Source organism: Mesocricetus auratus, unplaced genomic scaffold (assembly GCF_017639785.1).
Source record: "Mesocricetus auratus isolate SY011 unplaced genomic scaffold, BCM_Maur_2.0 Super-Scaffold_100014, whole genome shotgun sequence".
In the NCBI taxonomy this organism is placed as follows: domain Eukaryota; kingdom Metazoa; phylum Chordata; class Mammalia; order Rodentia; family Cricetidae; genus Mesocricetus; species Mesocricetus auratus.
The window spans coordinates 25,948,346-25,971,651 of NW_024429197.1; the positions used below are offsets into that span (position 1 = coordinate 25,948,346).

The following is a 23,306-nucleotide window of genomic DNA, read 5'->3' on the forward strand; positions in this document are numbered from 1 at the left end:
CTAGTGGCTATTGTTACTGTGTACACATTGTGACTTGGACTCAAAGGATCTTCTATGTTTTGCATGAAAAGTCCCTCACTCTTTCCTCCATCTTGTATGTATATGTGCATACGCATAAAACACATCTTTTGAGGCTTTAGTAATCTTTCCCTGTTATTTCTTTTAGGCTATAAGCTGCCTACAACCTTAGCAGGTACCCTGCTCTAGCAAGCCTTGTGTCTCCTGACACAACAGATAGGGGCAAGCCCTCCCTGCCCTTCTCTGAGATGGCATTGGTTACTGCCTTGTGTTGTCATTGTGCATGTCAGTGTCTTGATCAAGGGCAAGGACTCAACCTATGGCCAGAAAAGACCATGGTTAGATTTCAACCTGCTTCACTTCTGGTATTCACACCTGGCATTCTCTTTCCAGCTCACATATTCAACAGTGAAGATGGCGTTTCTGGCTAGTAAGTCGTTGCTTTCACTCAACAGTCCATTACATTATGTTTTACAGCTGCTGGTATTTGAGTTGATTCTTAGTTGACTTACTTGTCTCTGTTATGGGAATATAAGCCTGTCTGTCCTGTTGCCTGCTATATTCTCACTTTAAGTGCTTATCTAAACAGGTGCTTGGTAAGTGTAACTGCCTAAATAAACTTTTATCAAGTGCCTGGGGGAGTGGGCATCTGTGCCTCTTCTCTCAGACTATACTCTTGTCTAGAATAGCTCTGCCTTCTAAATGAGTTGGAAGAGAAACAAAACAAGTATGGATATTCTGAGAATAAGGCAAAGCAAGACCAGGTTCTAGATATAAGGCTCAGAATCAGAGGCAAGAAACAGGTGGCAGATACAAAGCTTGAGAGCAGGGGTCACACCCTTCCCCAGCCTCCCATGTGCAGCACTGACCCCAGCAGTAGGTGCTCTGTGAGCAGCTGCTGAGTTGCTATAGCTGGGGATATAGTTCCCTGGTGGAGTGTTTGCCTAGCATGTGTAAAGGTTTAATTCCTACCACTAAAATAACTTTCTTACTACCTAAAAGAAAGAGAAGCCAGGGATAGTAGTTCATGCCTGTAATTCCAGTGCTTAGGAGGTGAAGGCAGGCAGATCAGGGCTAGCTTTGGACATATAATGAAGCCGGCTTGGGCTATATGAGATCCTGCCTCAACCATCTGAGAGACATTGGGGCTGGAGAGATGGCTTCGTTATTAAGGGCACTGGCCTCCTTTCTAAAGGACCTGGGTTTGATTTCTAGCACCCACATGGTAGCTCCCAAACACCTGGAACTCTAGGTCTAGGGGATCCAACACCCTCTTCTGGCCATCATAGGCACCACACATACATGTGATGTGCAAACATACATACTGGAAAAATACCTATACGTTTAATTTGTTGTTTTTGGTTTTTGAGACAGGGTTTTTCTCTGTGTAATTGCCCTGGTTATCCTAGAACTCACTCTGTAGACCAGGCTGGCCCCGAACTCAGAGATCTGTCTGCCTCTACCTCCTGAGTGCTGGGATTAAAGGTGTTTGCCATCATGGCTCAGCATGATTTTTTTTTTTTCGAGACAGGGTTTCTCTGTGGCTTTGGAGGCTGTCCTGGAACTCCCTTGGTAGTCCAGGCTGGTCTCGAACTTACAGAGATCCGCTTGCCTCTGCCTCCCTAGTGCTGGGATTAAAGGCGTGTGCCACCAACGCCCGGCTTCAGCATAATTTTTTAAAAAATACTACTAATAAAAAAACCCTCTTTGGGATGGGACTAGTGGGAGAGAGTGAGAATGAGTATGAGAGAGAGAGAGAGAGAGAGAGAGAGAGAGAGAGAGAGAGAGAGAGAGAGGATAGATAATCTTAGGTTCAAGTGTACCACTAGTCACTTTTGTGTCTCTGTGACCACACATCTGATAGACAGCTTAAGAAAGGATTTACTGGGTTTGTGCTCTCAGCAGGTGTAGTCAGTCCATCAGGGCTGGGGAGGCTTGGCAGAGTTCACAGCAGCTGGAGGGGTGGCAGCTGAGGCTTGTTCACATTGAGGCCATGGATCAGGAAACAGAGTAATCCTGAACTAGAACCTGGCATAATGTTTAAGGCTTACTTCCTGATCTACCTTTGCCATCTGGGTACTACAACCTTCCCAAATAGTGCCACCAGCAGTGGACTGAACACAGGAGCCTGGAGGGTACCACAACATTACAGGATTCAAACAGAAATGCATAAGTCAATAAGAATTCATGGCTAAAATCTGTATCCTTTATTGGTTCAACAACTGAGTTTATTTTGTGGTTCAGGTCATGTCCTTGGCACTGAGAATAAAGATAAATCCTGGCCCTCAAGGAGCTCACAGTCTAGTGGAGTAAACACACAAAAATAAATATAATGCAATGTATCTGAGTACACAAAGGGACTGCTAGGAAGACAAAAAGCAGAGGAATCTGCATCCTATGTGAATGTCTGTAGGTGAGAAAAGACCCATCCAGTGGACATTTTCATAAGGGATAAGGCAATGGTTCACAAAGGCTCACTAATTACCCACATCAGAATTAACAGAATGCATGCTAAGATGCAGGTGGTCAGTGTTCTCTGCACACTTTGGTTCAGTCTGTCAGTGCCTAGGAAGTGCATCTTTAAGTGCCTTAAATGATTGCACTGTATCTCAAGTTGAGAACCAGTGAGACAGAATTGGTTCTTTAAGCTGAAATGAAGATCTGTGCATCTGAAATGCTGACTTAACTTTCTTCCTGTCTCGTGCTGGGAACCAAACACTGGGCCTGATGCGTGCCAGGGACAAAGCTCCACCACCGAGCTGTTCCTAGCCCCTGTGCTGGTCTTTAATGAAGAAGCAAAGAAGAGGAAGGGGCCCAGCATGTACTAAAATCTATTGTAGTCTATATATAAACTAACTGAGGTCTCAAAAAAAATCCTATGAGGTAGTTAGATATCATGCCCATGTTTAGAAAAAAAGGTAAGAACTAGAGTTTAAGTAATTTATCATTAACAAGCTAATGCTGATATCTGAACCCAATTCAATGAGCTCCAAAGTACACCTTAGAAACACCATGCTGGGATCAGGGAAGACATTTACAGACTAACTGCTATAGTTTTAATTTATTACTTGCTAGATCTCTTTGGTAAAATAAATATTAACAGTCAGAGAGTACTTCAGTCACATCTGATATAATTACCCATGGATATATCATCCTTATTTGTCAACATAGGATTGAGGGCAAAGCTGGGAGGAGCTATGAAATGAATGGCTAGTTCTTTTTAAAATTTTTTCATCTTTTCACCCTTTAGTAAGTGTCTTAAAAATGTTCTATGACTAAGAACTGGGTCTATCTGGAGAAAAACAAACAAACATGCTGGATACCCACAAAAGCAGCCCCACCCAATGCCAAGTCTCGAGATGTATATCACGTAGAAGCATGGAAAGCATTTAAGGAGAACTGCAGGGTTCTCAAATGTGCCCTATTGGGCCCATGGAGGGTCTAGAAGGTGCATCAGAAAACAACTCAACCTTTAGAGAAACTGAAAGCACAGCACAGCTTCTGTTCAAATAAACACTGTTTCTCTGTCTAGAAAACAATGGGATGGCCAACCCTACTGTCTTAGTTACTGTTCTATTGTTGTGAAGAGACACCATGACCAAGACAACTTTTGTAACAAATCATTTAATTGGTGGCTTGCTTACAGTTTCAGAGGCTCAGTCCATTATCATCATGGCAGATAGCATGGCAGCAGGCAGGAATGATACTATAGAAGCAGCTGAGAGCAACATCCTCACCTGCATGCAGAGAGGGGGGAGGGGAGGAAAAGGGGGAGGTAGAGAAGGGGGGGAGGGAGGGAAGGTAGGCAAGAAAGAGGGAGACACACTATGGGCCTGGCATGGGCTTTTAAAACCTTAAAGCCCATCCTCAGTGACACACTTCCTCCAACAGGGCCACACCTCCTAATCTTTCTAATCCTTTCAAATGGTTCTACCCCTTGGGCCTATGGTGACCATTGTTATTCAAACCACCACACCTAACCTACAAACAAATCTGTAATAAAAACACACACACAGAAACTGAAAACACTACTTAAATTCCTATTCATTTTTGGTGGCATTTAACATCAGACTACGGTGGCAGATGGAGGTGGAGCACATTAGATTAAATGAGAGGTATGGTACAGGGACCAGCAATGATGCTGGGGGACCTGGGACTTTGAGTTAATGAGGCGGGTATGGACCACTATTCTTTTCACATGTGAACTTGGAGCTACAGAATAATACATGTGTTTCTGGTGGTGAATAACTTGCTTATTTGTGGCACTTCAAGAAATCACTGAGCCCCAAGATGAGTTCTGATAAAATTAGCCCACAGCACTGGTGCCACTATTTTGTGTTACAAAGGCTGAAAACCAGACTTTATTGCTACATTTTCCACACTCAATCTGGGAACATTTGCTTCTGCCCACATTTTCATATAATGCTTTTTTAAAAAATCATGCAAATCTGGAATGATCTTACAAAAAGGTTTTATTTACACTGAACTAATTAATCAGCTTCTCACAGGCAGAGTTCAGAGAGTGGGGCCATAAGTGTTGGTTTAACAGTATGCAGGCATTGTATCTGTTTATTTAACTATACCTGAAAGCCCAAGTTACACTGAAGGCAACTCTGGAGGAGATTCTAGAAGTCTTCCTTTTGAGGAACATAGCTGGTTGTACTGAGTGTGGCCAGGATTTTTGGGTTATATTTTTAGCCAGCTCACTGGTACATGGAAAGAATATGCAAAGCTGACATCTCTAAGATCTCAAGCTTATTGCTACAGGTTTATGAAGACATAGAACTGGGAGCTTTGCAGTCAACCTCACTGTTACACCTAATAAAACCCAGCCAATAGTCTTGTAGATCCCTGAATAATTCCTTTTTCAAATGCCCAGAAACACATAAAAGGAACCCGTAGGCTGAGAGGTAATTATCAGAATATTTGTATACCTTTGTTCCTGAATATCAAGTATTAGGGCTCATGCCCATAATCACTTCTTGTAATAAGCATACACAATAACTCTTTTCAGACTGCTTGTTGCAGATGTTGAGCTCTGGAGGTCAAGGGTGTGGGTGGGCTTGAGGCTATCCAGGACTGAGCCAACTCTGTGAAGGGTCAATCAAGATGTCTCTAAGTCTTATCCTGGTTCTGAACACATTTCAGTTCTGTTCCAAGTCCACTTTGCTCCAATTCAGCGATGACAGACATATATTTGAACTCATTTGGTCTGAAGTTAAAGGTCTCTACTAGCCCAAAGACCTCCTTCCGATCAGTGGCGTAGAAGAGTTGAACCTGATTGGCGATGCACTGTGCCTCAGCAACATTCTGCAAGGCAACGGCAGTAGTGAGATACTTTCCTGCGCAGGCCCAAAGCTCTGTGTCTGAGTTCTATAGGGCAGGCACTGTTCCTAGAAAGCTTCTATGACTCCCTGACTTCTCGAGTCTTGGTTAGATTTCCTCCTTCATGTAACCAAGGCATCCTAGTTACCGCTGTCATCACTTTCTCTTATATTTGTCATTTTTGATATGTATTCTCTAATATAAATTCCTCAAAGACATAGACATCATGACTTACTTGTATGTTTACCACTGTCATCACTTTCTCTTATATTTGTCATTTTGATATGTATTCTCTAATATAAATTCCTCAAAGACATAGACATCATGACTTATTTGTATGTTCCTTTACATAGTGGCATGATGTTTGCTAGGTAAGTTAGTTCATATGATCACAATTTCTTTTTTTCATTTAGTTCTTAAATAACCATTATATCCATAGGAGGGAGAAGGACAAGAGTTATTCAGTTTTAAGAACCAGTTTGCAAGTACTAAGTTTTTGACTAATTAGACATTCTTGAATATAACCTGTTATTGATAGCACCCCAGTCAGGAAAACAGTGCCAAAGCCAATTGTGATGGTTATAAAATGTACACATTCTTATGGTCCTCCCTTCTTTGGAAGAGTCCAACCTGATGGGGGATGTCCTTCAGTATATAGGTTTCCTTATTGGTTGATAAATAAAACACTGATTGGCTAGTAGCCAGGCAGGAAGTATAGGTGAGGCTACGAGATGAGGAGAATTCTGGGGAGAGGATGCAGAGAGGAGCCACAAAGGAATGCCATGTAGCTGCTGAAGGAGTAAGTGCTGGATTACGGGTAAGCCACAGCCTTGTGGTAATACATAGATTAATAGTTATGGGTTAATAATTAAGAGAGAGCTAACTAGTAACATGCCTAAGCAATTGGCCAAACAGTTTTTAATTAAACAAAAAAACAAAAACAAAAGGTGGGAAAGAATCCATCAACACCAACCTCCATTCCTAGTGTGAGGCTGGACTTAGTGAGTTGCTTCTAACAATTGGGACATAAAAGACTATGTCTTGAATCACTTGTTCTTCTAACAATTGGGACATAAAAGAATATGTCTTGAATCACTTGTTCTTCTAACAATTGGGACATAAAAGAATATGTCTTGAATCACTTGTTCTGGGGAAAGCTGTCATATTAAAAAGACATCCAAGTAGCCCTACAGAAAAGTCAGTGTGTCAGGAAAACAGTGGATCCTTAAGCCCAGTCAATCTTCAGATGACTGCAGTTCTAGCAACATCTTGACAGAAACCTCATGAGGCTGAAAACCAGGATCACCCAGCTAAGCTGCTTCTGAGTTCTCATCCCATAACCATGGGACAATTTGTATGTGACCATTTACAATCAACTCCAAGGTACAGAAAGTGCACGTCAGGGAATGGGGACCATATTATGTGACAGGTGGTTATACAGGGGAATGAATGGGCAGCATCCTTAGAAGAATTAACTGAGCGCTGGTGACATCTTGTTTGGTAATGCCCTTGCCTCAGACCTGAGCTTGATCCCTGGAGCCCAAATAAAGATGGATGGAGGGAAATGACTCCACAGAGTTGTTCTCTGATCTTCACACACATGTGCTGTGATTACAACCTCTCTCCATCATACACATACAATAATAGTAAATTAAATAGAAGAAAAAAACAATTAACTGAAATAACCATTTTTTTCTCTACATATTCTATAGTTCTAGCTGGCCAGAAATATTTATCTATTATTACTGTGTTTATACAGACAAAAGCACCCCCATCAAACATGGGAAAAAAATCACTTAAAAATGACTGCCTATGTCGACTTGGACTTAATTCAGTCTAGGGCACTTGCCTTAACAAATGCAAGTTCTAAGTTTCAATTCTTAACACAGGAAGCAAAAAAAAAAAATAATACTATGTCCAGCTATAGAATGATGCAGATGAATTTATAAATAACGTAGGTTGTGTGTGCTTCTTGTCTCTGTATGCTGTACTGCATTCTATAAAGCATTCATTTAAGCCTTTTATTTTTTAAATTGGGGCTGGAGAGGTGGCTCAGTGGTTAAGAGCATGTATCACTTTTCCAGAGGACTTGAGTTCTAGTTTCAGCATCCATGTTGATATCCAATGCCTCTGGCCTCTGAGGGAACTTGTACTCATACATACATATTCATACCTACACACACACTTAAAAAGTAAAAAGAAAAGCCGGGCGGTGGTGGCGCACGCCTTTAATCTCAGCACTCGGGAGGCAGAGGCAGGCGGATCTCTGTGAGTTCGAGGCTGAGCTGGAACGACAGCCTCCAAAACAATACAGAGAAACCCTGTCTCGTAAAACCAAAAAAAAAAAAAAAAAAAAAAAAAGTAAAAAGAAACAAACCAGCACCGACAACAAAACCATCCACTTATCTGTCGATAACTGTACTTCAACTTAGATGCATGTAAGCATGACAAAATTATTTTCAACCATGAGAAACAAAATACACAAAGGTATCTTTCCCTAATCTAGATATGAGACATTGACAAGAGTTAACACTTGCAGGACTACTAGGTAAACCTAAAGGCAAATGTAGATTCTTACCAGAAATGTGGAATCCATTTCTGCTGTCATCAGTACTATGCCTTTTTCTTCCTTAAGTTCAGGATAGTGATATAAAATCAACTGGCTGGCTGCAGCATCCCCCTCGGGTCTGCATGGAGGAACACTTATCAAAGTTCAATAAGGTACCAACACGACAAACTGCAATTGCAAAGCAACAGAGTCTGGAGGAAATTCTAGCTCTTAATAGCCCTTTGGGTAGCTAGTGACTTAGAGGACTGGTATGTAGGGGCAAGGTCAGGCCTGCAAAGGTATGGTGAACTGACAGTTTTCATGGTGTTATTTGTATCTTCAATTGGGAAAGATCTGGCTTTTTTCCCAGAGAATGTTTACGGAGGCAGTGAATCCTTCATTGTGGCCATACATTTAAAAACAAAATGGTACAGGCAGCTACCAAGTCAAGTTCTAAAGGAAGCGATGTGCCCGTGTAATTGCCACTTCTACGAACTAGTGCATTCATTTCTAAAGCTTTAGCAAGCATCCTTTAATTATTGTAGCTAACTATTGCTAAGGGACTCTTACCAGTTCACCTTCTTAGTTCCCTCATATACACTTTTAATACACTAACATTCTGGCCACAATCCTAATATATACTACTTATTTTGATCATTATGTTTCTGAAAGATTTTCTGGGAGTTTAAGTTATGAAATTCATACATGATAATATCACAAACAGAGTATACTTCTAGCCCATGTAAGAAAGAAAGCATTAGAGACTGTAGGGGTTGAAAGGAAGACTGTCCCCCAAAGGCTCAGGTATTTGAACACTTGCTCCCCAGATGGTGGCACTATTTGGGGAAAGTTAGGGAACCTTTAGGAGGTGGAGCTTTGCTGGAGGAGGTGCATCTTGGCAGCAGAGGGAGGCTGTGAGAGTTTATAGCTCCACCCATTTCTAGTTTGCTCTGTGCTTTATGTTTGTGATTGAAGAGTGACCTCTCAGCTTCTGGCTCTGGTCACTTGCTATCATGCCTCCTGGCCATCATGAATCCTCCCACTGGAACTCTAAGCCCAAATAAACCCTGTCTTTCTTAAGTTGCTTCTGGAATGGTGTTTTATCACAGCAACAGAAAGCAAACAAAGACATTTAGAGTTAACATCCATTCTGTATTTGGCTCTTTCTCTTATAGTTAGCTACGAACTCTATCAATCATATACGTTCTCATATACTTCTCTATGAACTCCTTCCTTCCTTCTTTCCTTTTCTCACACATCTATAGGACCTAGCAGAGTTCTCAAGACAGTGGTAAATATCTAAGTTTATAGACTTTGGAGTCAGATAACCTAAACTTGAAATAGTTTATTACTTAGTAATACAAACAAACTTACCTCTCTATAAATAGAAATAATAATAGTAGCTACTTCATTTGAGAAGATTAAATGATAAGTATAAACACCCATTGTATAATATCTATCAAATGTTAGCACAGCATATACTCAACAAATTACCAAACAACAATGAAAAACTTGCTCCTTATTCTGTTTTATGCCATCTGCCTCAATGTCAAAACAATACATGATTTTTTAATCAGACGTGAGCTCCAAATATAGAATGTTAATTCTAGTTATTGTGAACTAAAATACTGACTTCTTTTTAAAAGAGCTTCAAGTATATTTTGAGCTATATTTTTTACTCTAATAAATATTTTGAGACTAAAACAGAGAAAGAAAAGAAAGCAAATAAATTAATATTCATCAAATGAAAACTATTCATCTACCAGTGGGGAAGAGGCAGGCTATCTTGGTTACTAAAACACAGGTGAGACATGGAGCCTTACTCAATGGGCTTATAGCTTCAGTTAAGAAAATAACATCTTAGAATAAAAACACATTATATATATGCATATATATATAAACATTAACAATATGCTATTAATAGTTGAGTGAGAGTAAATGAGCAAAGCACCTTGAGTTGCATTTAATTTGTCATTAGTATTTCACAGGTAATTACATATTCCATTAGAAAAATGAGAATAGAATGAGACTACCTGAAAAATGCATGTTGTTAATTCATAATAGCACATTTTGTTTGAAATGTTTTCATTATTACTGTTGTAGTATGTAACTTTATATGTCTAAGTTTGGGAACAAAACAATTAAAATAATAATTTATGAAAAAGAAAGATATAAAACAGAAAAAAAAGAAAATAACATATTGACTTATCCACGTCTATTAAGTAGGCACATGAAATAGATGTCATAGAGGTCTAGGGAGAGGACAAAAGAAAGCCAGTGAAAGTATTCTGATTTCAAACTTCTGGTATTAAGCAAGGCCTAGAAAACTAGCCTAAATTGTCAATGTATGACAATTCATCAGTGCCACAGCAAGTACTGCTGGAGTCAGTAGATACTGTATCCCAGACCCCAGAAAGGTTTCTAACATCACCAAAGGACACATTTCCTTTTTCTACCCCGTGGTTTGTAGGGCATATGTTACCTACCTGAATATTTATAAGTGCAGTGAAGTGGAGTTCAGTATCTGTCCACTGTCCTACAAAGAACTCATAACCATCTCTTCTTGGTAGTGCACAAAGAAACTGTGGGAAACAGAAGAACAGGCAGACAGATGAATAAATGAGGCAGTTTTCAATGTCTAATCACTTACACCACTCTAATTCTTCAATGTTTGTCTTTTTAATTTCTCTTCCTTTCCCCTCCTTCCTTCCTTCCTTCTTTCCTTCTTTTCTCTGCCTCCCTTTTTTTTTTTTTTTTTTTTTGTAAAAGACAGTGTTTCATGTATCCCAGGCTGGCCTTAAACCCAGGTACTGCCAAACATGACCTGACTTCTGATTTTCCCGCCTCTATCTCTCAAGTCTTGGGTTAAGCATGTGCCACCACACCCAGTCTACAGGGTGCTGGGGATTGAACCTGGGATTTTGTGCATGCTAGGTGAAGTAACCCACTAACTGACTTATATCCTCATTCCATAATGCTTGGCTTTAAAAACATTTTTTTTTTTTTTGGTTTTTCCAGACAGGGTTTCTCTGTATTGTTTTGGAGGCTGTCCTGGAACTAGCTCTGTAGACCAGGCTGGCCTCGAACTCACAGAGATCCACCTGCCTCTGCCTCCCGAGTGCTGGGATTAAAGGCGTGCGCCACCAACACCCGGCTAAAAACATTTTTTAAATTATGAAATTAATTATATGATAGCTTAACAAACACCCACACATTTCTCAACCCATCTAAGAAGGAAAGCATCAGAGATGAAATTGGAGAAGAGCTGACATTTAGCAATATTGCCATCCAACACACAAACATGATATATGTCTCCAATTTACTTAGGTATTCTTTATTTTCTGCAAGCAATGTTTGAGAAAAACTCTAGCAACTACTGCTGACAAGTTGGTTGTCACATCAGCTATCCATTCCCTTTCCCTAGAGCCTTCTGGGTGGTTCACTACTTCAGCAACAAAAGAAGAATTTAATTTGGCACATATCAGAATAGTATGGACAAAACTGTAAAGAAAATTCTACTACAGGAACCTTAAGAAGGTTGCAAAGATTAAGGTCTTAGGTGCCTTCCATTACATTCTTTAATTTATTGAGGCATGGCATCTCTATGTAGTTCTGGCTAGCCTGAAACTTGCTATATAGACCAGGCTTAATGGAATTAAAGGTATGCATTACTGCACTGAACTCTTAGGTGTCTATTTGTATACATATACACTGATAGATTAAGACCCATTATCAGAAAGGCCTACCCTGTGGTAGAGAGCCATTATAAAACACCATTTATAAGGATGAAAATAGCTGGGAGGACTGATGACCAAAGGGGTTAAGACTGGGCTGGTTTAACCCCAGAAACAGCTGACCTGACAAGGGTTAACTCTTGAATCCCAGGCTGATGCCTGGGAATCCAACATGGGACAGATCAAGACCCCCTGAATGGGGGTGTCAGTGAGGAGGCCTAGGTAATCTATTGAGCCTTGGGCAGTAGATAAGTATTCATCCCGAGTATACACATGGACTTTGGACTCCCATCCAACAATGTGAGGTGCACTCTCACTCTGACTCTTGGGGGGAGGGTCTAGGCTCTGCCCTGGATGAAATGACAGTCTATGGACACCTCCATGGAGGGCCTCACCCTCCCTGGGGAAATGAGGGGATAATGGGGGAGTTGGGGGGAGGGCACGGGAGGAGGGGAGGGAAAGGGAGAGGGATCTGGAACTGACTTGTGAACCAACCATGTTTCTAATCTAAATTTAAACTTAAAAATAAAAAAAATAAAAAAAGGATGAAAATAGCACTTATTAGTACAATTAACATGTGAGCACCTTTGTTAATAGAACATTATATCATGAGAAGGACTGGTTTGAAATCAACTATTTGGTAGCATTTATAAACAATTCTAGATGGTTACCAAAGACTTACTGTTGGGCAGGACTGAGCCCGGTTCGAGATCAAATCAAACTTCTCTTTCTTCAAATTAGAAAAGAATAAAGTTAACTCACAAATAAGAAAACACAATCAACTGAATTTTCCAAGACTGAATTCTAGAACTATATTATGGCTGAAACAGGCTTTTAATTATTCCATCATTTACAAATCATTCTTATGATAAAAAGACAGGATAAACCAGATGCTTTGCTGCTCATTGCTACAAATTATGTGTGAAGATGAAGTGCTCCAATGCTTCACAGTCTCCAAGGAACCCTGTGAATCCAAGGGAGACTTGAGAAGGCCTGTTTAAACGTTGGTATGAATGATCTAAAACATAATGACAAATACAGACTGTTTAGACTGTGGAGTTCATGAAGGTAAGGAGTATATATGTATAAGAGGTTAAAAAACAAGGATAAGGATTTCTTTAAAATCAAAAGGCCTGGCTTTTCCTTCTGTATGCGTCTTCCTCCTTAATCTTATATAAGTTGAGAATAAGACTGTTCTTCCATGTACTTTAAGGTAAAATATAATCTTTTTCTTTTTTTCACTTGCTATATAGACAAGGCTGGCCTCGAACTCAGAGAGACCTGTCTGCCTGTGCTTCTACCCCTTAAGCACTGGGATAAAGGCTGTTTGCCACTATGCCTGATCTAGAGTAAGATATAATCTTTTTTTTCCCCCGAGACAGAGTTTCTCTGTATTGTTTTGGAGCCTGTCCTGGAACTTGCTCGGTAGACCAGGCTTAGTCTTGAACTCACAGAGATCCACCTGCCTCTATCTCCCGAGTGCTGGAATTAAAGGCGTGCGCCACCACCGCCGGCAAGATATATCTTAATTAGAGAAGACAGCTGTATCCTTTCTTAGTTATAGACTTTAATGGTAAGGCAATGGCCAGTGATCACCTCTAAGACAAGGTCAAGAAGGTAGAACCAAGAAAATGCCTCTTGCTAAGGGAAAAGTCGTAGAAGGGCCAAGAGGGAGCTCCAGGTCAGCTCAGGTACCTGCCATTTACAGACAAGAAGGGAAGAAAACTATGCTGGAGGCAGTGTCCTCAATCCCAGCAGTTTGGCTGGAAAATGAAAAGGAAATAAAATGCACCAGGAAATCACTCAGAAACATGAACTTACACTAGCCTCCCTGGTTAGAGACTTGGAAACATTTCTAGACCAGAAAGGGGGAAAGAAAAGCCATAAATACACCACATGAAGCTTCCAATCTCTGGTACTTAGGGCACAATAAAGACTCTCAGAGCTGTAAAGTGTAGTTCTCAAGATGTCATAAGCACAGGGAAAGTAAGGGCTGACCTTCACGCTGCAACACTTCCACTTCCCCTCCAAATCACTTACAGGAATAACTGCGTAGACTGTGTCTTTTGCTGAAAAATACTGCTGCCAAATCTGCAATAAATAAATAAGTAAATAAACAAACAAATAAATAAATTAAGTGTCTGTGACATGTGGGTAATCTTTTCAAGTATGCCAACAAATAGTGATAGCTTTCATCCTTAGAGTATTATTCTGATAACAGGGAGGAAAACTCCACTGCAATGTTTTTACAAATATGATTATAAAGAATTTAATAACATGATCTTCTGAATGATTAAACTATAATTCTTTAAAATTTTATAAGATTCATTCTGTTTTCTTTATTCATTTTTCGGTTTTCAAAGACAGGGTTCTCTGTGTAGCCCTGGCTGTTCTGGAACTCACTTTGTAGACCAGGCTGGCCTCCAACTCACAGAGATCCGCCTGCCTCTGCCTCTCAAGTGCTGGAATTAAAAGTGTGCACCACCACCACCTGGCAAGATTTATTTTTTAACATGTATACCTGCATATAGCATTGTTAAGATGCTCTTGGAAGACAGAAGGGATGTTGGATCCCCTGAAGCTAGAGCTAAAAGCAGTTGTGAGTCACTTGATGTGGGTCCTCGAAATTGAACACAGATCCTCTGGAAGAGCAGAAAGTGTTCTTCACTTTTGAGTCATCTCTCCAAGCCCCAAACTGTATCTCTTAATAATAAACTCTGGCGGTTGGAGAGATGGCTCAGTGGTAAACAGCATCTACTGCTTTGGAAAAGAACCTGAGTTTGATTCTTAGCATCCATCAGGCAGCTCATGACTGCCCATAACTCCAGTGCTAGGAGATCAGTGGGATCCATGCCCCTGCAGGCTCCCGTGCTCATGTGCACATAACCCCGTACAAACAGACAACTGAAAATAATATAAAGGGCTGGAGAGATGGCTCAGTAGTTGAGGGCATTGTCTGCTCTTGCAGAGGACCCAGGTTCAATTCCTACTGCCCATATGGCAGCTCACAATCATCTGTAACTTCAGTTCCAGGGGATCTGACAATCTTTTCGCCTCCACAGGTATTGCATGCAGATGGCACACAGACACATATGATGGCAAAACACCTATACCCATTAAAAAAATTAAACAATAACACTGTCAAAGAAATTGTTTCTATGACCTCTGAAGTAATTGTTCTCAGGATCTATCTTGTTGGTGATAGGTTTTTCACAGGTTCTTTATCCCTCTCCAAACTCAGTCCTCCCCAGCCAACTATGAACCTTCTCAGAGAGCAAGGATACTAGACATTCAGAGTTTAAAGTCTGGACTCAACGGCCTGGGATGCAAATCCTAGCCCCAATCATTCACTAGTTTGGGCAAATGACTGAAACTCAAATAACATCAATAAAACAGCAGTGACACTGACATCACAAGATTGTTATAAAGACTAACTGAACTAATACAACTCTGAGACTGGCAGAATAGACACTAAAAATTATCTTAGCTTTTATTGCTATATTCTAGGCAGGTCTTAAAACTCTGCTTCCAGAAAGTCCTACATATCAGGAGCAGATAGAGCCTGCTGGGTCTGACTGGGGTACAGAGCAGTTACAAGACCCATCTCTCTGCCTGGCATCAAAGAACACAGAGGGTACGGTTGACTTTCATGATGCAAATACCCAAAAGTAGTGAGTAGGCTTACACAGTATAAAATTAGAAAACAGGGAAAAGGGGGGAAAATCCAGTTTTAATAAGCTAAAAGAATTATTTTGGTGTCTTTCTAAGGAATATATTTTTACACTATATTATATATAGTACACATGCAATATTATCACTTCGCACATCATACGCATGTTTTGTGTTTGTACTTTTTACTTCAATTATTTTAATTGTCTCCCATGGCTTTTCATGTTATTGGTTTTTACTGGAAAGCTTTCTTTTCCCCATCTCTGATTTCCTTCTCCACCATTTCTTCCTAACATCCAAGGCCAAGTTTATATGCTTTTTCCCCATGTAGTTTCCTTCATCATTTCAGTCAGAAGGTTTCCTGTGAAATGTCTTTTCACTTCATACCTTTCTAAAGATTGTGCTGGCTAGTTTCACGCCTAGATGCTTTTGGTGATGGTGTCTTACTGCAGCAACAGAAAACTAAGACAGATATGCTAGTCTATAATATGGTCATTCGTGTCTGAATGCATCTCTTTCACTAGTTTGCAAGCCCTCTGCAGGCAGGATTTGCTTGTGCTGTCACCAATGTCCTGCAATCCAACAGCATCAGATGACTGTGATGCTGGGGGATAGCTTGGTGGCAGACCACTTGCTTGGCAGGAATGTGGTCTTGGTTCAGTTCCTAGTACTGCTGAGGGATGGAAGGGAGGAGCATTGTAAGCTGAGGGAATTTGGCTTGTACTAGGGTGTCTTTAAAGTTTTTCCACTTGTGAGCTAGACAGTGGTGGTGTATGCTTTTAATCCTAGCACTCGGGAGGCAGAGGCAGGGGGATCTCAGTGAGTTTGAGGTCAGCTTGGTCTACAGTCAGGATTATTACACAGGGAAACTCTGTTTTGAAAAACAAAAGAAAAAACAAACAAACAAACGAAAGTTTTCCAACTTGTGACTTCCTTTTTGCCTGAGAACTCTGAATATGGGTATGTGCAATATAAAATAGGCACATAAATCAAACATTTACTGACAATAAATGATAAATATTCAAAATGATTCTTTCACATACATAATTTTATCATTTATTAAAGACAAAAGTGAATTTGCATACTATTGAGAGGGATGTGCTTATTTTTAAACAAAGAACTAAATCTTGGCTGGAATTTGATATAGTAAGATATAAAGAATCGTCAATATTTTCCAGATTTTTTAAAATTTATAACTGCCAATGTTGAGAACACATACTTATTTTTTAATCCTGTGTCTTTAAATTAGGAATAACAGCATCCACTTCCTAGGGTGGACATCAGAATTTAACGAAGAAAAACCTATGAAGCAACAAGCATAATGCCTGCCTGTTTTTATTATTCCTTTTATTAGTATGTTGTTAATTAGCATATATACCTAAAATATAACTCACAGAAATATAAAGAATGCTCAAATAGTTTCATACAAGCTAGAAAGTGCAGTGATACTTTATGATCTAACAAATAAAGCTTGCCTGAAGCTCAGAGTGCAAAGCTAGCCACCCTGGTTAGCCACAGAGGCCAGGCAGTGGTGGTGCACACCTTTAATCCCAGAACTCGGGAGACAGAGGCAGACAGATCTCCTGTTAATTCAAGGCCACCCTGAGTTATATGAAATTGATACAGTCTAAAAGAGAAACAGAGCCCACACAAAGGTGATCTCAGTACTTGGGATCCCACGCCTTTAATCTCAGCACTAGAGTGGAATATAAGACAGGAGGAGACAGGAGTTCAGTGCAGTCTGAGTTTTGGTGGGGACAGGTGCAGTCTGGAGATGCAGTCTTAGGACAGGATTGCCCCTTCGGTTTGAGCATTGGTAGAGGTGAGAACTTCCTAATGGCTGGCCACTTTCCTTCTCTGATCTTCAGCTTTAACCTCAATATCTGTCTCTCTTTTAGTATTAAGACCAACTAGAATTTGTGCTACATGAGAGAAAAGAATTATAGGTGTAAAAATGTAATGAACAGCAGGTGGTGTTGGCGCATGCCTTTAATTCCAGCACTGGGGAAGAAGAGGAAGGTCGACTCTGGGTTTGAGACCTGCCTGGTCTACAAAGTGAGTTCCAGGACAGCCAGCGCTACACAGAGAAACACTGTTTTGAAAAACCAAAACCAATCAACCAAACAAAAATGAACCATGCAAATCAAGGTACACAGAATGACCAAACAGGCAGGAGAGATAACGAATGCTTTCAAGGGAGATGTTCAGGAAGCTTCTATAGATGGTCCTTACTCAGGTCACAATGCTAAGGAAGTGAATACAGGGTTAGGGGAGGGGTTGTCTGTGGAAATCTACAAACAAGTTCCCAACATGGTATTTTTTCATTTATTTTAAAACAGAGTTATAGCACTTAGCCTGTGCAGGGTTTATTCTGAGTGTTTCACAAATGTTAACTCATTTAATTCTCAAATAGCTCATGAAGTAGATGTATAGTTGCTATCACTTTACAGTGGGGAAACTCAGGCCCTGAAAAAATTGACTTGTCTAATCAAATAAGTGGCAGAGCTAGGATTTAATATATGGCCTTTTCTGTTGTCAGACTTGTTTCACAGAGCAGATACTTTCAGAGAGTGTACATTCATTACCTGTTTTATTTCCTCTGCAGTTTTGTCTTTCACCATCTCAATGTTAAAGATTGAACTGAGAGTCTTGAAAGAAGAAATAGCAATTAACATTTACAGTCAACAACAACCACCCTAGTTTTATTCTGTCTAAAGCCTTGTAGAAAGGAATGTCAGCACAGTGAAGCAGAGCTTGGTAGGTACAGAATAAGCATTCAACACTCCCACACAGACCTTCACAGCGCTATTCCTGGGGAGTATCTATTAGGTCATCAAGTACTCCCCAAAAAGTCTCACCAGTGAGTCCTGCAGCACTTTGCAGCTGGTAAAAAAGGAGAAACCCTGGCTGCTGTTCTACCAGAGTTCCTTATTTGCACAATAAAGTACAGGCTACATATGGTGCTTTGATAGAAAGGCTATGTGGTGCTTCTATAGAAAGGAGTGCACTTCATTTCCTTCAAATTTCTTGTAGCATCCTTGAACCCATACTTAAGCCAGGGGTCATGTGAAGGACACAGAAATCTAGAGAAATATTTCTCATCTCTACTGTTGGAAAAAAAAATCACCCTACACAAAAAAATCACAGAGCACAATAAATATGTTCAAATTTGCAGCCTCTTATTATAGATGTCCCATATGACTTTAGACTTGGATTTTGTATTTAGTTAGAAACCTACCTTGTCCTTAGTAAATCCTTTGCTCACAGGCTGTTTCCCTGAGGCATGTGTCTGAAATACATGATGAGACAGGCTATTAAACTATACTTTCCTCATTAAAAAAGAAAACCAAGTCACTGAAGTAGCCAATCTTGCTAAGTAATTCTGTACCCAAGAACTCAATTCTATCCACTCTTACAACACTCTTATACTATTCTAAGAGTTATTGTTTATGGACAATTTTCCTTCTGCTAAGATTCTGAGATGCAAAGGTGAGAAAGGGTTTGTTAGTGATCACTGAATGTCAGTACAGGAAGATCATTCTACACCCGTCACCATGAAGGAGTGTGAAGGAACATGACAAATTCCTTCCCAATTTGTTCTTTTTGGGCTTTCTGTGCTTGGCCCTCTGACCTATCAACACCAGCCACAGGTCAGGTGAGTAACGGAGAGATGTATTTTCTAAAACTGATTATTTCTGATAGCATTTCTAGTGGTAGGTGTCCAAGTTCTCAGTTCCTCTATTAATTAAACTTCTTGTGATGGTTAATATTCCTTGTTACACTGATTAGATTGAAAGGTGTCTGCAGGATTTGTAAAGTATACCTCCAGGTAAGTCTGTGATAGTGCTTCCCATGGTGATTAGTCATGAGGGCTCTGGCCTAATGAATGGATTAATCTTTTGCTGGATTCACACTATTATGGTACTGGGAAGTGAAGAAAGGCAGGATGTGGGGTTTATCGGGAAGAAATATGTCACTAGGGGCATGTCCTTAGGGCTCCATCTTTCCTAGTCTTTTTTATAGTCCCCTGTCTCTGATTCCTGAGCTCACCCCATTTAACATGATGTTCCATGTGCCAAATCAACCTTTCTTCATTAAGGTATTTCTGTTAACAAATACACTTCCTCTTTAAAAGGGTCAGAAACAACAAAGTGCCCCAACCTGGCTGAAGTCTCTCATGAATACATTCCATCCATCTCCCAGCTTAGAAGTTTCCAAATTATATGTTGTGAAATCAATTCGGTGGATTGTCGTCAGAATTTTTTAGAAAATGAAATATTAAGAATGCACTCCCCAGGCAGGATGGCTCCCACCTGCAACCCGCACACGTGGGAGGTTGAGGTAGGAGGACTACCAAGGGCTCAAGAGGTTACCTATTAAGTTCCCGAAGAGACTGGCTTACAGCGTGAGAACCAGTCTCAAAACAGAAAAGGAATGTATTACATATCTCAAGAGCACTGTTCCATAAAAATGTGTTTGTTATAACATATACGTGTATCCTAAGTAGCAATGTAAATCTATTTCCTACTGTGGGTTATGGTAAAGAGTTTGGAAAGTCTTGTCCTAGGTTATTATACACACAGCTATCCACATGCTTTCTCCAGCTTTGACTGCTCGAGGATTACAATGACTAATGATACATTAAGTCCTTTTTATGTGCCAGGAACTGAACTGAAGAGTTCTGATGATACTAGTTCATTAAGTCTTTAGCATGATTCTGCAAGGTAGGTATTATTATTATTTCTAATTCACAAATAGGTAACACGGGTGCACGGAGAAGTTATATAATTTACCCATAATTACCTAGCTGGTAGCTGAAAGCTATGGTTCAGTCCCTGGCATGTGGTTCCAGGGCCTGTTTTCTCAGCAGTTAAGTTACTTTACTGTAACATGTACTCTTCCCGCCAGCCTAGTTCCAGGGCCACATCAGTCCCAAATGAACACACAGGACACTATATTAATTATGAAGCTGTTGGCTGTTTGCTTGGTTTCTTATCGGCTAGCTCTGACTTAATTATTAACCCATAACTGCTAATCTGAGTATTTCCATGTGGTCTTCTCTTACCGGAGAAAGGGGTCCAGACCTCTTCTCCTGCGTCCTACATTGTGACTGACTGTGCCTCTGTTTCCCAGAATCCTCCTTGACTCCTAGTTCCACCTATCTTGCTTCCCTATTGGTCAACAGTGCTTTATTTAATCAACTAATAAGACAACATATACACAGAAGGACTTCGCCCATCATCTTACTTCTACTTCTTAAACTCAATTGCCTCTGCAATCATGTATACATACTCACATGCATACACACCTATACATAACAAAAATTATTTAAAAAATCTTTCTGGGTGTAGTGGTACACAACTTTAATCCCACCTCCCAGAAAACAGAGACAAGAGAAATCTATCTGAGTTCAAAGCCAACCTTGTCTACATGGCAAGTCCCAAGCCAGCCAGTGATAGACAGTGAGACCCTGTGTTTGAACCCCATACTTCCACTGTAAACATTTCCCGGCTCCCTATAGCCCAGCGCCATGTGTACCTTGATTTGATCACTAGACTGCATTCCTTGGAAAGGGACCATCCTTTCAGTTCTCTACATTCCATCATGACTACAGGATCTTGCCCAGAAAGAATAGGATATACATTTATTGAGGGAGAAGGAGTAAAGATCAGATGTTCAGTTTACCACCATCCATCAGTGAGATCCCTCCAAGGGTAAGGACTGGGAGGAATGCTGGTAAACTTAAAACACACACACAAAGGACCAGGTAGGCCTTACCTTCTGCTCCACACATTTGATAAAATCACTTTGTTTGGAGTGCCCCACTGGTTGCTTCCGAAACTCACTGCGCTTCTCCAGGCGGGACTCAAAGGCGGCTGGGTCAGACCTGATCAAAGGAAAATCAAAGGGTAAAGCATCTAGGCCTTTCTGGATTTTGAAATAACAAAGCATCATAGGCCACGTCCACAAAGAAAGGACACGGGCATTATGAGGATTTAGAGTTTGCTCTCAGTTGTTAAGAACTAGGTATAAGCCTGGAAGTCAAGAAAGTAGAAAGCAAAGCCAGTACACTTTTTTCTCTGGCAGGTTATTCCCAGGTAACGCAGGGCTTAGTTTCTCAGGTACTTCAACATTGTAGGTACTTAGACTATTCCAGATAGAAAGAATTCTTTGAAGTCATATTTCTGGTTCAGCTCTGCAGGCAGGAATACGATAGCACACCTACTAGGTGTTAAGCTTTTGCATGAATTATCTAATTTTTGGTGTCTCCCTCTATCCCCATTCTCAGATCCTGGGCTCCAAGTAGATGCTTTGGGAGAAAAGTTAATACCTGAGTATCTCCCTAACTTATTCTCCAAAGAACCTGCAGATATAACATCAGAATTTATCTTAAAATGGGGATGCTCTTCTGGCTTGAAGGCCAGACTGGGGCTGCCATCATTATTAGGAATACTTCAGAATGTGTGGCTGACCATGAGATGTTTACCTTTGTATGCTGAGATGAAAATATGATCCCAGCTACTTGGCTAGAAGACACACAACACCATGGGTGAGGAGACAAGACATCTTGTTTAACCCTTTAGTAGACCTTCATAATCAAAACATTAAAGGGTGCCCCATTCCATTTGGATGCGATGCCAAGTATCACTCTTTTCATTACTATTTGAAGAATATCTATTGTTTGAAGGAGATCAAAAGTTGCCATTCATTTGTTCCATCACTGCTTCAAAAAGTGTGAACAATCATGTACATGTTAAAGTGGACAGGTGGGGGGTCCCAACACTAGAAGTGGTGGGCACTAGTTAGAGGAAGATGAAGAAAAAAAATTAAGGGAGTGGAATTAAAATGAGACAAAATGCAGAGAATTTACAGCCCTCAATGTCTGTTTCCTTTCTTAATTGCTTTCTTATACCACCAAACTCTCTCAAACCCCCTTTCCATTTTTGACCTTCAACTCTTCCACCAGGAACTAGGCACCCACTATACCTACCTTAACAGCCACGATCCTACCCCACTTATCCCCCTTAGGGCTGGGGATGGGGCTCAAGGCCCTGTGCGCAAGTGATCCTCCACCAATATTATCTTAATGGGCAATCCAAATGTAACCCATTAGTCTTTGCTGGGAGTCTGGGAACCTAATCTCTTGGTCAGGCACCCGCTGATTCAACATGTGACCTTGAGCAAATCAAGTGCCTTCATTTTCACATTTCTACATAGGAGCTGTCTTCCTCACAGGGCTTTAAAGAGCTCACCCTGGCGTTCTGAGATCCGAGCACAAAGACTACTGTGGGAAGATCCAAAGGTTCTACAGAGACCAGCCAAGTGACCTTAGGCAAGTGACTTGGCCTCTCTGAACTGGGAAACAAACTGCTGGTACAGTCGGGACAGTACAAGCCCACCAAGCATGGTAGTATTGTAGTATATACCGGAAGCTCTGCCCGCGCGCCTCGAGTCCCCACCCCCACCCCCCAGCGGGTCAGGACCGCACCTGCGCAGCTGCTGGATCTTGTCCCGGTAGCGGTCGTAGAAGGGGTTAGCTTCCAGCTCGCTGACCCCGCTGCCAGCTGCTCCCCCGGAGGGCGGGCCGGAGCCCCGGCGTACCGGGAACACGCGCAGCTGTGCTGGTGACACGATCCCCAACCCTAGGGCGCGGCTGCGCACTGCACATAGGCCCCGGTAGAGGCCGGCCACCTGCAGAACTGCGGGGCACGCTCCACCCGCAGCAGACACCACGGCCGCCATGGCCGCCCGCGCCTCCCCCTCCTCCTCCTCCGGAGCGTCAGCTTCGGCCCCCGGCCCGCGCGCCTGCTCCATCGCCCTCAAGGTCCGCGTCGCCGGTGTTCCGCCACCGAGGTTCCGCACGCGCAAGGTTCCGGGCGCTGGAGACGGGGCAGCGACGCTAAGGCCTGGTGGCTCTCTGCCCACCTGCTCTGTAGTGGTGCTTCTCCTCCTGGGAGTCTGCCGGGATTCACGTCCTCCCTCCCGGGACCAGCAGCCTCTGCGCACCAAGC

The 23,306-nt window shown here is 41.4% G+C and overlaps 1 protein-coding gene across 1 annotated transcript; it reads right to left on the minus strand.

Annotated features, from left to right (window-relative positions):
* Positions 1–4,472: 4,472 nt before the first annotated feature.
* On the minus strand, positions 4,473–23,109 carry Atpaf1 (ATP synthase mitochondrial F1 complex assembly factor 1). The gene is made up of 9 exons (XM_040756934.1): positions 22,784–23,109; positions 21,073–21,181; positions 18,533–18,583; positions 17,880–17,942; positions 13,666–13,716; positions 12,308–12,355; positions 10,378–10,473; positions 7,922–8,023; positions 4,473–5,328 (listed from the first exon to the last, which is right to left on the minus strand). The coding sequence occupies exons 1-9, from the start codon at positions 23,107–23,109 to the stop codon at positions 5,134–5,136; spliced, it is 1,041 nt and encodes a 346-aa protein (XP_040612868.1). The 3' UTR covers positions 4,473–5,133.
* Between the last annotated feature and the right edge of the window lie 197 nt (positions 23,110–23,306).